This window comes from Artemia sp. Qi Xiang Cuo, chromosome 13, assembly GCF_049724085.1.
Source record: "Artemia sp. Qi Xiang Cuo chromosome 13, ASM4972408v1, whole genome shotgun sequence".
Taxonomy (NCBI): Eukaryota; Metazoa; Arthropoda; class Branchiopoda; order Anostraca; family Artemiidae; genus Artemia; species Artemia sp. Qi Xiang Cuo.
Window position 1 is genome coordinate 72,331,394 of NC_142806.1, and position 15,539 is coordinate 72,346,932.

General features: G+C 35.4%; 1 protein-coding gene across 1 annotated transcript; it reads left to right on the forward strand.

The window, feature by feature from the left end:
- The first annotated feature begins 1,657 nt into the window (after window positions 1-1,657).
- LOC148945629 (uncharacterized) lies at window positions 1,658-15,233 on the forward strand. Its single transcript, XM_089099251.1, has 2 exons — window positions 1,658-1,788; window positions 14,840-15,233. Exons 1-2 carry the CDS (start codon window positions 1,753-1,755, stop codon window positions 15,188-15,190), a joined length of 387 nt encoding a protein of 128 aa, XP_088955377.1. The 5' UTR covers window positions 1,658-1,752; the 3' UTR covers window positions 15,191-15,233.
- Window positions 15,234-15,539: the final 306 nt, after the last annotated feature.

A 15,539-nucleotide genomic window follows, 5' to 3' on the forward strand; every position in this document is an offset into this window, starting at 1 on the left:
ATCATCGATAACATCAATAATTCATAAAAGTTTCTGCCAAGAACTTTCTTATAAAATTTTCTGCTAAAAATTTAGGTTGTCAAAACAAAAAATTTAGGTTGGCTCACTTTCATGTGGCTTAAAAATCAATCAGATATTTCAAGTAGAATTAAATAAAAAAAACTCGCTCTTTACGCTAAAGTTTGTTATTGTTTAAAAAATTAGAATTGTGAGAAAGAGTCAAACTTTAGCTTAAAGTGCAAGGTGCTGAGGAGGGGAAATACGGAATAATTTCTGTTCATTTTAAGTTTTAATGTCGCTCCTTACTTTCAGTTGAGAAACTTTTTATTTTTCCTCATTCAATTTCTGAACGCTTTTGAATTAATGCAGCTTTGAGTTTGGCTCACCGTACATGAGTAATTAAAACAAAATTTGGATATTAGTTTTACTTTTTTTGGCTAAATGGCTTTATCGAAATTTTGTCCTGACGTAAGTTACGTAACGAACTTCTATATTTGTATGTTTTCATTGCGTATATTGGGGAGTTCCCCCGTAGTCAGTACCTCGCTCTACACACTAAAGTTACAATTTTGTTCGAAGTTCTAAGCCCCTGGATCACAAAGGCGGTTAATTATAATAGATAGCTCTTTTGAAAGAACTAAGAGAAAACTTTACCGTAAAGAGCCAGGCTTTGACAAGGGGTCGAACCTCCTGATATATCTAATAATTTATGTTTGTTTCAATTATCAATGTTGCTCCTTACTTTCAGTTGAAAAAACTTGTTTATTTTCTTTAATTTCTGATCGTCTTTTAAATAATGCTTGGAAATCTGGCGTCACCTTCGTAGAATGTCCCTTCCCCCTAAAAAACATCCTCCATGGAAAGACCTTCCCTGGGTCCCTTCCCCGGGGAACTGTTGAAAATTAAGTCAGTCCTCAAAGACATGTTTATTAGATTTTCGACTATGCTGAACAAAATGACTATTTCTCTGGGTCACTGATTGGGTCACTTCAGGAAAAAAATGAGCGTGGGAGGGGCCCAAGTTGCCCTCCAATTTTTTTGGTCAATTAAAATGGGCACTAGATATTTTAATTCCGTTTGAATGAGCTCTCTCGCGATATTCTAGGACTACTGGATAGATACAATCACCCCTGGCAAAATAAATAAATAAAATAAACAAGTATTCGTGATCTTTCATCTGGCAAAAAACGCAAACTTTCACATTTTTGCAGATAGGAGCTTGAAACTTCTATTGTAGGGTTCTCTGATACGCTGAATCTGATGGTGTGATTTTCATTAAAGTTCTATAATTTTTAGGGATTGTTTCCTCTTTTTTTGGAAAATAAGGCAAATTTTCTCAGGCGCCCAACTTTTGATACGTAATACTAAACTCGATGAAACTTATATATTTGAAATCAGCATATAAATTTGATTCTTTTGATGTATCTATTGGCAGAAAAATTCCATCCTTTAGATTTTCATTAACTATTGAGCCGGGTCGTTCCTTACTTACAGTTCGTTACCACGAACTTTTTGATAAATTACTGTGGAAATGAAAAAAAAATTGTTTTTAAGTCTTGGAATGATGTTGTAACTAAGTGAGATGAAAATAAACCCGGACAAAGGAAGTACATGGACAAAAAAAAATATTTTATTATTTATTCATAGAGCGTTCTATCCTGTTACAGTTTCACCAACGCCTCTGAAAAAGACAGCTCATCATAGATAAATGTTTTTAGTTTCTGTTTCTATTGGCACGATTAAAGGAAAGAAATGATCGTTTTTCTTTTAATTGGATTGACAGCTAATGTAAGAAAGATTATACGAATTATCATTTATGCAAGGGTGAATAATCAACCCTTTAGAAGTTTTTGTTTCTTCCATCTTATTGCTTCATTTTTATGCGAAAAAAAAAAAATGTAGGCTCGGCATAGTATTAGAGGTGCTTTTAGGGCCAGGGATGTAGCCAGGATTGACCTCCAGGTAACGGTTACTTTGTAAAATTATTTTTTTTTAAATACTTAAGGGCATGTTTCAACTATGGTATTGACGAATTTTTTTTTTTAATCTAGCCCTATCCTTATAAGAAAAGTCAAGCCATGATATATAACATAGAACAAGAGACTATTTGCATAAAAATATTATATCTTTAGCCCCTTGTATTTGAAACTCTTGTATCATCGATGATTATAAAAAGAAGCTTTTCATTTTTAATATTGATTAAAAATTATGAACTAACGTTCATCTTAAGGAGATAAATAATTCTAAAGTAAGACATTTAATCAACCCCATCCTTATTGCGAACTAGATGTACAAACAAAACAAAAAGAGAAAGTCTGGTAAGCAAGAAACGCCTGTGTTTAGAGCGTCGTCTATTTTTATTAGGTACAGTAATTTGATTTTCTTCCTCTTAGAATGTACGGATCTAATTACTCTTCAATCTTCAACTTTTATAATCCTTTGACTGCTGCAACTATGATATTGAATAAAATTAAATTTTCCTTTTTTTCAAATCATATGCAGTGCTATAGCACCGCCTAGGTAAAGTGACATGTGCCTTTTGGAAGGTAAAGAAGGTACTTTTCAGGTAAAACCCCCCAAAGTATCCAGATTATCACAGCAACAAGTCACATCAGGCCCACACATGTGCGCCAGATCCTCCTACACCCCAGTCTTTAGAAAGCTTTACTTTTTACTCCCTTCCTTAAAGTTCCTATCTCTTCCGAATCCTTTTTCATGGCATCTTTCCACTCTATTCCAGAATGCCCTTCCTTTCGCTTGCCCCAGATGGATTGCCAAAAAACAAGATAATTGGCAGTCAACCATCAAGGAGGCACACTTGTGCCTCTATAAAGAGGCGACCCACCACAATGTTAAGCGATTTCAGGTCCTAGAAGTCGCAGAGAGACGGCGGTTATCGCATTTTGTAGCCGAAGCTCAAACTAAGAAACTTGCAAAAGTTCATCCTCCTCCGACTTTATCTTCATGGGGTAAACTGGACCGGAAGTTTCGAACCTCTAGCGAAAGCCCATATTTTTCAGTTTATAGTCACATTGAAATATAAAGGTTGAGCTTGTCTAGGGCCCAAGAACTTACTCTTAACATTTCAATTCAATCCGATCACTCCTTCCCTGTTTTCAAAAAACCAAATATAGCCACTTACCTCTCATCTCTTTTTCTTAGCCACGCCTACAGGCCACAGTTGGCAACGGATCCGGGTGAATGAGGACTCATTCGAAGCAGAATTCGACCTGTTAGGGCCTATTGATATTTTCAGACCGAAAAAATTATCCCCCGAATTTACATTTACGAAAAACCTCGTTTTCCTATACTAGCCCATGTTATATTTTCCCACCACCACCCCCCTTTAACGTTGTCTGATCGGGCTGAAATTTAGAGGATAAGCTTTCCTGGGGCCTGGAAGCTTATCCTCGAAATTTCAGCTCAATCTGATCACTCCTTCCCTGTTTTCCAAAAACCAAATATCAAGTTTTTTGGGAATTTGCTTGCGTCGAAAATAGCTTCCAATTACTAAAAAACAATTTCTATTGTGTCTGTATAGTCCAGCGCTTGATACTCCAGACTGTCAGGTGGAAAACCCGGGTTCGATTTACCATCGGAGCAAATTTTTTATATACTGAATTTAAACTTTAAAAAGAAACTGTTTCTTTTTTAAATTATTTGAAAAAAATTACGTTTTCTAAAGAGTTAAAGAGGCTGAGTTACAAGGTCGACCCTTAAAACGTACAGAGATTAGGAGGCACAGTTGGGGGGGCGGTTAAAGAGGCTGAGTCACAAGTTCGAACCTTAAAACGTACAGGGATTAGGAGGCACCCTGTACGACGTGATTTGAGTATTCAGGAATTAAAAGCCTTAACACATGAATGTTCAAGAGCGGGGGTTAGGGGGGCGGCAGCCCCCAACTTTAACTCCTGACACGATCAGCTAACAGTTAGTCAAGCAATAATAAGTAATAAACTGTACAAAAACGTGCAGAAATTATTTGAAAAAAACTACGTTTTCTAAAGAGTTAAAGAGGCTGAGTTACAAGGTCGAACCTTAAAACATAGAGGGATTAGGAGGCACAGTTGGGGGGCTGCCGCCCCCAAACCCCCGCTTTCGCAGCCTTTAAATAAAAAAAAAGTTTTTTACACTGAAAGTAAGGAGCGACATTAAATCTTAAAACGAACAGAAATTATTCCGTATATGAAAGAGGCTGTGCCCTCCTCAACGCCTCGCTCTTTACGCTAAAGTTTTTATTGTTTAAAAAAAAGAGTTGTGAGAAAGTCAAACTTTAGCGTGAAGAGCGAGGCGTTGAGGAGGGCACAGCCTCTTTCATATACGGAATAATTTCTGTTCGTTTTAAGATTTAATGTCGCTCCTTACTTTCAGTTTAAAAAACTTTTTTTTTATTTAAAGGCTGCGAAAGCGGGGGTTTGAGGGTGGCAGCCCCCAACTGTGCCTCCTAATCCCTGTACGTTTTAAGGTTCGACCTTGTAACTCAGCCTCTTTAACTCTTTAGAAAACGTAGTTTTTTTTCAAATCATTTAAAGATGAATCGATGCAGCCACGTTTTTCTTCCAAAATATATTTTTTTCGTTAACGTCCCAGAGTTCAGTTTACTTACAATGGACATTTAAAAAAAAAGTTCATCGTTTTTATTTTTTTCTGAGATACTCACGTTTCTGAACCATACAAATTTTACCTCGGTCATTATAGTATCTTTCAATATTTTAGTCTTGGTTCGTAGGTTTATCTTTATTGTTCTAAAATTTTTTAAGCTGGCACTGCATATTAGGATAAGCTCCCAAAAAAGCTAATGTACTTACCCGATAAAATTTGGTCTATTTTATTCCATTAGTTGCTTGACCAAGGGATAAAAATGCCAAATTTGGGAACTAAATTGGTGACTGTAAAGGGTAAATAACAGTATTTTTTAAATACACATTTTTGGTTTTCATTGCTGAATTAAAAGGCTTGAGAAACATACTGGTTGTGGTGGGTGCTAAACCTGTTTCATCAGAAGAGAACGTAAAACCCAGCTTAGCTGACATTTATGCGAGTAACTCTTGGCAGACCAGGACAGCTTATTCGTTTCTTTAACTCAATTGAATATATTTCTTTGTGTGCGTTTTTATATTTAATTAGTAGTTACTGTTTACTATCAACTAGTTTAGAGGACTAATGTTCAGCAATATTGCCGTTGGTGACTTGAATGAAGATTTTTATCGTCTCCAAAAGAGAATCTGAAAAAATAAACCAAATCGTTTGAAATTCCACGAAGTTAATGGTAGCGAACTGTAAGTAAGGAGCGACGTGACTAAATAGTAACAAAAACTCTAAATAATGAAATTTGTATATCAATAGATATATATAAGAAATCGGCTTATTATGTGGATAAGATTCATTAAGTTTTATTGTTACGCATCAAAAGCTACGAGTCTGAGAAAAATTTGCCTTATTTAAAAAAAAAGGAGATAAATACCCCCTATCGGTCAATGAATCCTAATGAAACTCACACTATATTATTTAGCGTATCTGAGAGCCCTATCATAGAAGTTTCAATTTCCCATCCGCAAAAATGATGAATTTTGTATTTTTGCCAGAAGAAATATCACGGACGTTTTTTTTTTTTTTTTTTTGGGTTTTGTTTTTTTTTTTTTTTACCTGGGGTGATCGCATTAATTTAATAGTCCTAGAATATAGAGAGGGGTAATGTTGTTCAGCCTAGTTGAAAAGTTAGATAACCATGTCTGTAGGGATAACTTGACCCCCTCCCAGTATACAGACATTTTTTGGGGGGAGGGGGTTTATTTTTCTGCATGTGGGATTTTCCATAGGGAGAATTTTGTATGGGGAGGGAAGTTTCCAGGTGGTGAACTTTCTAGGCTTTGAGGGGAATACTACTGACGAGGGAGGGGGGTATTTTATGTAGTAAGAACTTTTCATTGGGAGATTTACCATGGGGGGAGGGCATTTTCCATGGAGGGGAGCCAGATATCCTGGCATTATTTAAAAACGATAAGAAATTAATTTTTATAAAACAAGTTTGTTTCAGCTGAAGATAAGGAGCGACATCAAAACTTGAAACAAACAAAACTATTGCGTAGATGTTGAGATTGTCCCGTCCTCAATACCTCACTCTTTACGCTATAGTTTGACTTTCTATCCAGATTCTTTAAGAACGGTTTCTGAAACACGAGGGCCGTTTAATTATAAAAATAAGCCTTTTTATAAGTTTTAAAAAAGCTTTAGCGTAAGGAGCATGGTCTTGAGAAAAGGGGAATCCTCTCATATGCGGAATAATTTCTGTTCGTTTTAAGTTTTTGATATTATCCTTACTTTCAGTCGAGAAAAATCATTTTTTTATTGAATATTGAAAGAGGTGATTTTGATTCATACCAGGTTAAAAAAACGCACATTTTAATTAAATATCAAACAGTTCGTGGTAACGAACTGTAAGTAAGGAGCGACCCGGCTCAATGGTAACCGAAACTCTAGAAAACGGGTTTTTGATACCAATAGATATATCAAAAGAATCAGATTTCAATGCTGATTTCAAATATATAATTTTCATCAAGTTCAGTGCTACCCATCAAAAGTTACGCGCCTGAGAAAATTTGGCTGATTTTCGAAAAAAGGAGGAAAGACCCCATAAAAGTTATAGAACCTTAATGAAAATCACACCATCATATTCAGCGTATCAGAGAACCCTATTGTAGAGGTTTCAAGCTCCTATCTACAAAAATGTGGAATTTTACATTTTTTGCCAGAAGAAAGATCACGGATGCGTGTCTATTTGTTTGTTTGTTTGTTTTTTTTTTCCAGGGGTGATCGTATCGACCCAGTGGTCCTAGAATATCGTGGGTGGGCTCATTGGAACGGAAATTAAAAGTTCTAGTTCCCTTTTTAACTGACCAAAAAAAAATGGAGGGCAACTAGGCCCCCTCCCACGCTTATTTTTTTCCCAAAGTCACCCGATCAAAATTTTGAGATAGCCATTTTGTTCAGCATGGTCGAAAATATGATAAATATGTCTTTTAGGATCACTTAATCCCCCGAAGTTCCCAGAGGGAGGGCTAAAAGTTATGAACTTTACCCAATGTTAACCTATAGTATTGGTTATTGGAAAGTAAGATAAGATAAGATAAGATAAGGGTTTATTCCAAAAACAACACAACGCAAAAAAACAAATGACCTTCCATAAGCTAACGCTTGTTCGGAAGTATTTACCCTCTTAAAATTAACACTTATAATAACATAATAAAGAGAAAGAAGAGAAAAAAAGAGAAAAAGAGGAAAGAAAGAAAAAAAGAAGAAAAAATGAAAATCCTACACTCACTCGGCTCCTGGTCGCAATAACCAAAAATCAATACTTCACATACTCCAAAACTTCCCGCCGCCATCCCATAAATAATAATAAATAAACGAAAAAAAAAAAAAAAAAAAATATATAGGAAAAACGGGTTCCGGGCAAACCTGATAGTGACTCAACTATACCACCCATTAAACAAATTCATACAAATTCATACCTATGGAGACAAAGGGTTTTAAGGTCCCGACGGAACTCACATAGATTCGCTGAACTTTTTAAAGAAACAGGCAAATTATTCCAGACAACTGGCCCCACATGACGTATTGAAAATAGCGATCTAGTACTATTAACTTGAGGTGTCCGTATATCTCTAGCATGACGAGTAGGATAATTGTGTACATCATCACCAGAAATAAATAAATTTAAAAAACACTTGGGAACCAAATTAGAAAAATACTTAAACATAAATAACCCATGGTAAAATTTCCCAAGACCTGACACAGGGATAATATTTAACTGTACATATTGGGATCTCACCAAGGTTCTCCGATTATCTCCAGACAACACTCGCAGTGCCATATTTTGTATCACACGTAACTGCTGCAAATGCACTGAAAATGCGCTAGACCATATACTCACGCAATATACTAAATACGGGTGAACTAACGAAAAATAAATCAATCTCAAAACAGAATCATGGAAAATATTTTTTAACTTTCTCATCATTCCAACATTTCTTGCAATCTTACTACTAATAAAAGAAACATGACTTTTAAAACTAAGGCAATCATCCACAATAACACCAAGGTACCGGATAGTATTTGTACGCTTAATTACATAATTCTCCATTTGCAAATCCAGAACCCAAGGGTAAAAATTTGATGATCTACCATAAATAATAAAACCTGATTTACTATGGTTTAACAAAAGCTTATTCACTCTCATCCACTTATCTATACCTAACATACCTCTTCTCATTATCTCTATTAAATCAGATTCAGTCTTTGCTGCGGCAGTAAAATGGGTATCATCTGAAAAACTAGGAATAATCACCATACAATTAGAATGTGCTCTATCTAACAAATCCAAAACAGAAAATCGTAAGTCATTGATATAAACCAAGAATAAAAGCGGACCTAAAACAGAACCCTGTGGAACACCATAATCAACCATTCTTTCACCAGACCTCACATTAGAAATTTCAACGCACTGGGTCCTACTTCTCAAAAAAGTTTCAAATAACTTCAACTCATTTCCTCTAATTCCACAATTTTCTAGCTTCATAATTAAAATTTCATGGTCAACTGAATCGAACGCTTTAACAATATCTAGAAAAATAGACGCCACCTTAAACCCTTGGTCCAAAGCATCATGCACAAACGTCGTCAAAAATAAAACTGCCTGCTCGGTAGACATCCCCTTACGAAAACCGAACTGATTAGAATGGAAAAAGGAAATATTCTCCAAAAACTCAGATACTCTAGAATTAAAAAGTTTTTCTATTAGCCTAGATATAACAGAAAGGAGGGATATCGGTCGATAATGATTCACATTTTTCCTATCACCCCCTTTAAATAAAGGTATTACTTTGGCACTTTTAAGACACTCCGGATATATACCACATTTAAAACTAGCATTAATCAGGTACAAAATTTGTTGCGATATCACAGGAAAAATTGACTTAAAAACCTTTGTTGTAATAAAGTCTGACCCGGATGCACTGTTTCGCATACCATTTACCACATCACACAATTCCTTTTCAGTAACCGGTCGCAAGTACATAGAAACGTCACTACTTTCAGGCAAAAACTGAGTAAAATCACCATCACTTGCATGCTGCTCAACAGACGACGCTAACCGGCCCCCTACACTAGAAAAGTGCTCACACATACGCTCAGTAGTTTGGCGAGTATTTTCACCATCAACAAGACTAGTAACAATTTCAGGCTTATTCGGTTTAATAACAGAATTTATAACATTCCAAGTCTTTCTCGGGTTACCCTCCGCATTTTTAAAACTATCACTCAGGTAATCTAACTTAGCTTTACGAAGTATACTATTCAACTTATTACTATACGCTTTATAAATATTTACATCGCTAATACTATTACTTAATGCGGACTTTTTATACAATTGCTGTCGCCTAGCTAGACAAACTTGAATACTCTTCGTAACCCAAGGCTTCTTCTGCGACTCAAAATAGTTACGTTTCTTCCTAACTTGACTACAAGCAACTACCGTATCCTTAATCATCGAATACCAAAGTATAAATTTATCATTCACGTCCATATCATTACTATATAAAAAATCCCAATTTTTTTCTCCAAGCTCATTTTTTAACTTCGGCACATTAATAACCGGAAAACAATTTTTCGGTACTTCAGAACGCTCTGATCTTGGCCGGTTCAAAAGAGAAGGAATAGATACCAACAGACCGAAATGATCCGAAACGTCGTTTACAATGACACTCGCACTACTATATCCAGTATTTAAATAAATGTTATCAATCAACGTAGCAGAATCATGGCTCACTCTTGTACATATATTAATAGAAGGCTGTAGTCCATAACCTAGCATAGTGTTTAGAAACTCCCTGGCTCTAAGGCTACTATTCACAGTTCTTAAATCCAATTTAAAATCACCACAAATAAAACAAGGTCTAGTAGAAATTGGTAACTTATCCAATTGCTCTTCTAAAAGTGAACTAAACTCATCTATATTATACGAAGGGGGTCTATAAACGGCAATCATAAAACACTTAAAATTAAGACACTGCAATTCTAACACCATACTTTCAAACACCATTTCTCGATTAACTCTTATATCATCTCTCACCTTAACCTCAAAATCATTACGCATGTAAATTGCTAAACTGCCATGTTGATGCATCTCTCTATTTTTAATATACAGCTTATAATTACCAATCTCTAACAGAGAAGAACTATGGTTCTTCAACCAAGTATCCGTTAAAGCTAAAACATGAGGGGTTGATTGCAGACATAACTCATTCAAAAACTGGTATGAACTTCCAATCCCTTGACAATTTAAATGAAAAATATTAAATTCATTTTGACGAGTAATAGAACTCAAATCACACAGAAACTTATAACAGGAATCAGGATTAACCTCATGAAACTCACCCACATCAAAATCTCTGTGAAGTACCCCTCCCCCCAAATCATGTAATTTCATCAAATCACTCTCAAGAAAACCCAGCCGTTCCCTACCTAAACTTGACATTCAAAGTAATCAATCCGAAGGGATGGAAACAGGATTTTTGGAATGCGAAAAAATAGTAACCTTGCCATACCATGAGTGAAACGACCAAGAACCGAGAAGATCCAGACCAACAAATCCTGAAAGAAAACAAAAAAATAAGAAAACATGGAATAAAAATAATAACACAAAAAGAATCGCCAACATAGGGGACATAAATAACAAAAACAATGAATATTAATCGGACTTTGATTAGCCTGACCCACATAATTATTTACGATACTAATTACATCGAAAGGATTATTTTCAAGCTCACAAAGCCGACTCTCATGGCTTAAAAGATTCACAAAAACAGGTTTTACTTGGAGTCTATTAAAGTCACCAGATGAACCAAAAAGAAATCTTTACTTAAATCAATTGCAAAAGAAAAACCTGTCAAAGGATTACAAACAAACAAATAACTAATTGGACAGCAGGTATTATCAGTATGAACCATTAGCACGGAAAGAGAAACAAAAATGAAAAAATAAATAAATAAAGTAAATAAATGAAAATTAATGAACTATGGAAGGCATTTACAAATTAATAAAAATACTAACAAGTCACATACTAATGCACTCATTCAAATAGTTTATTTTACGTATACGAGTTTAACCCGGAACTTTGGCTAGAACTTGTCCATGATCAGACAAAACACTTCTTGGACCAAAGGTGCTGCGAGCCGCATTTAATAGATCGCGACGCTTTTTAGTTAGGTTTTCAGACACACATACACCTGACTTAGCTAACTTACTTTGAGCTGCAAACAGTTTTCGACCAACATCCAAGTTTGAAACTTTTACCAGGACGAGGGCAATTTTGACATTCTCAGTTTGGGTAGCAGGCATTCGGTCTTGATTAGCCTTTCACAGGTCCATTTTTTTGAAATCTTGCAAACCCATTATTTGTGTTATCACTTCATTAAGATTATCCATCAATTCCACATTAGGGTTTGGTTTCACACCGTAGAAAATTTGGGTGTCAAGTAAGGTATCCTGCTCAAGTTGGTCAACCTTGTCCTCTATTTTAGAAATTTTATTTTCAAGCAAGTTCACAGCATTATAAAGTCTTTGAAGGGTTGATTCAATTTTTTCAAATTTAGCATTATATTCAAGGGAAATAGAATTATAAACTTCGTTCACAATATCTTCGCGGATAATTTCAGAAGCTCGGTGATCTTTCATTGTGTCTGATATGACACGAGAAATGTCATACATTAGGTTGAACTTAGTATTCATTAGTTCGTCTTGAGTTTCATCTTTTTTTTCCTTTAAAGTTGATGCTGCTGCGGAAGTCGGAGTTGACGGCGCTAGGCTGGATTTTACTTTAGTTTTAGTAGGTAGAGACAGGTAGGTTTTACTCTTAGTCTTGAAAATATCAGGGAATAGGCGCTCCTCTTCAAAAGCCTTATTTACATCTGTTATCTGTCCTTGTACAAGCTTCTTTAACGTGCTCATTCCAGTTGCGGATATGAGCTTCAGCTATATTATGCTCAGAGTGGGTAACGTAGCAAAAGATTAGGTATCTAGCTTGATTTTTCTGGTCTTTGGTGGCTTAAATAACTACTGATGGCCATAAGGGGTATCCCTAAAATGAAGCTAGGACAAGATCGAACAGTTTTTATGTTGCCATTTTACAATCTGCAGTTACGAGGGGGGGGGGGCCCCTTACGGTAACAAACTTAAACAAAAAAATGTTCCAATATTCCACCCCAAAGTACTCACGCTTGTAATATGTGCTTAGTTCCTTACACAAGTTCAACAAATTTCAGCAAGGACTATCCGATTCAATTGAAAACTTGTTTAGCTCTTCACTCGTTAAACTCTGACATTTAACTAAAGTTTTCAGATGTTTTCAGGAGGTTTTTTTTCTGGTAGGGGGAGGGAAGGGTGGGTCGGTGGTTATGTTGGAGGATCTGTTCATGAAGGAAGTTTTCATGGGGGAAGGGAAATTGCCATGAAGGGGGCGCCGGACTTGCCAGCATTATTTATTGGTTATTGGGAAGTATACAACCATTTTCAGGAAGGATTTTTTTCTGGAGGGGGGTCTAGAGGAGGGGGTTACTCTGGAGAATATTTCCGTAGAGGATGTTTCTTTGGGGTAAGGGACATTTCTATGAAGGGGGTGCCGGATTTCCAAGCATTATTTAAGAAACATTCAGAAATTAAATAAAAAAAAAAAGTTTTTTCAACTGAAATGTAAGAAGGAATATTAGAACTTAAAACGAACAGAAATTATAACGTATGTGAGGGGATTCTCTCCCAAGTCAATACCTCGCTCTTTACGCTACAGTTTTTTTTTTTTGCTTTCAAAAGAGCTATCTATTCTAATTAAACGGCCTTTGTGATTCAGAGGTTTGTGAATCAAAATTTTTTTTTAACTTTTAACGTAAAGAGCGTGGTATTGACTAAGGGGAGAACCCCTTCATATAAGTAATAACATATACGTAATAAAAAAAAATAATAAAAAAACAAGCGATACGGCTCAATAGTAATCGAAACTGTTAAAAACGAAATTTTGATGTCAATAAATGTATCAAAAGAATGTGTTTATAATGCTGATCCTAAATATATAAATTTTATTAAGTTTAGTATTACTCATCAAAGGCTACGAGCCTGAGAAAATTTACCCGATTTTTTAAAGAGGGGGGAAACATCCACTACAAGTGAAAGCATTTTAATGAAAATCCCACCGTAAGATTCAGCGTATCAGAAAACCCAAATACAGAGGTTTCAAGCTCATATCTGCAAAAATCTGCAGCTTTATATTGTTTGTCAGAAGAAAAATATACGAATATAGAAGTTAGTTACGTAAGTTAATTTGTAAAGACATCCATTTAGCAAAAGAAAAGTAAAATTTTTATGCAAATAAAAGCTGCATTAACTAAAAAACGATCAGAAATTAAATAAAAAAAACAAGCTTTTTTAACTGAAAGTAAGGAGCGTCAGTTAAACTTAAGAAGACCAGAAATTATTCCGACTATGAAAGGGGCGGTCCCCTCCTCAACGCCTCACTCTTAACGCTAAAGTTTGGCCCTGTCACACAACTTTATTTTTTAAAACAATAAAAAACTTTAGCGTAAAGAGCGAGGCGTTGAGGAGGGGACAGCCCCTTTCATATACGGAATAATTTCTGTTCGTTTTAAGTTTTAATGTCGCTCCTTACTTTCAGTTTAAAAAACTTGTTTTTTTTATTTAATATAAACAAGACTTGCTGCGTAAATAAATGTGTTTCAACCAAAATTTCTAAATTTCATTCCCTATACAAGGTTTTCTCTGAAATATCTGACATTCTTTTGTAGGAAGGGCTCTTTTCTTTTGTCCATCATTTGACAACAGCCTTGTTTTAAGCCCACTCATATTTTAGAAGTTTAGACAAAGAAAAGTTGCGGAAAGTTTTAAGTAGAATTATCGTTTGAATAACCTGAAACACACATTACGCAACGATATAATTGGTTTGGGAGGCCATTAGTAATATCTTTTAAAAACACGATAAATGTCCAGATTTTGGACACTACTTTCACTTAATAATTTCATTTTTTCCTTCAAAATGCATAGATATGAATAAGTGTTTTCAGTTTCCTTCTTGTATTCTTAAATTATTTTTTTTAGATAATATTACAGCATTTTCACAATGTTTTCTTATGATGTAATTCATGTGTCTGAAAGCACACAAATAACTGGTTGTGATAATTTATTTGAGTGCCAGAAAACTCAAGTCAACAGTTTTTGAACATTTTCTCTAATGCCGTACTTTTATTTCAATATGCCAATGTTTTCAACGGCTTCAAAGATATTTTCGAAATTTCTATGTTTAGCAATTATTTTTTTAGTTTAAGCTGGATAATAGTTATTATTCCTGAATCAGTGTTTCCTGTGGTGGGGCGAAGTGGGTTTGATCTCAGCTTGGTAATACGGGACCCAATTTGAGTTCTAACTCAACTGTAGCAACACGCTGTCAGGCCAAAGTAAGGACCCTAGTTGTCAGGAAGCGTCCTTAATCAAGCGCTTTAATCAGCATGAAATTTCGTCTCTTTTGCATTTGAAAATTCATCTTAAAACATCTTTTTTAATATTCGGTTACTGTTAGCTCTGGCTCAATATTTACTATGTCACAGCTCTTGCTTCAATCATGATTAAACACAGGCGGTCATCTCTTCTCAGAAACAAAATATAATTCAGACTACGTCACTGCCTATAAGCTAAAAGCAATGATTATAATCCATCTTTTTCTTAGGCGTACTTATACCTGTCAGTTAAATATTACATAATACAATTTATTCTAATCTAGTCTGTTACACTGGGCCAAGAATCAGCACCAGCTCTCAGTAATAACCTCTGCTATTGGAGTGGTTCGCCTCCTTTCTGCACTGGAACGTGTAATGACGGAGAATCACCTGTAAGGGCTTCGGCAAGTGGAGACAATTCAATGTGTATTACCGGTCAAAAGGTATATTGTTGTCGATCAGAACTGGGTATTGCTCCAGCGGATAGGCTCAAACCAGGCTGTATCTGGAAAGGCACTGCCCCCTTTTGTGCTGGAACATGTGACGTCAATTTTAGATTGGAAAAATTTAGTGACGTTGGTGACGGTAATACATGCTGGACAGGAAGAAAAGCCCTCTGCTGTCCGCTGGTATAATTACTTTTTGTGCTATTTCAATTAATAAAATTAATAAATTTGATGGTTTTGCCTCTGGAAATAAACAGTTTACTGACAGTGGAACCTTGGTAATTTTTTTTCCAATCTTCTGGTTTCTATTTGGTCTCGACAATCTAAACCTTCATTCCTTGGATTTTTTTTTCTATCCTTTAGAATCCATGCTCTAAAGTTCCTCACTAATCAATTATTGCAACAAATTAGTTTCATTTTCCAAACCACAATAAAAAAAAATTATTTTCTTTTCGCTGTGGCCAAACTATACTCGTGTGTGCGACCAAACGTACACATTTGTCTTTTCGTTTATTTTTTAAGGAGTGTTATATTTATT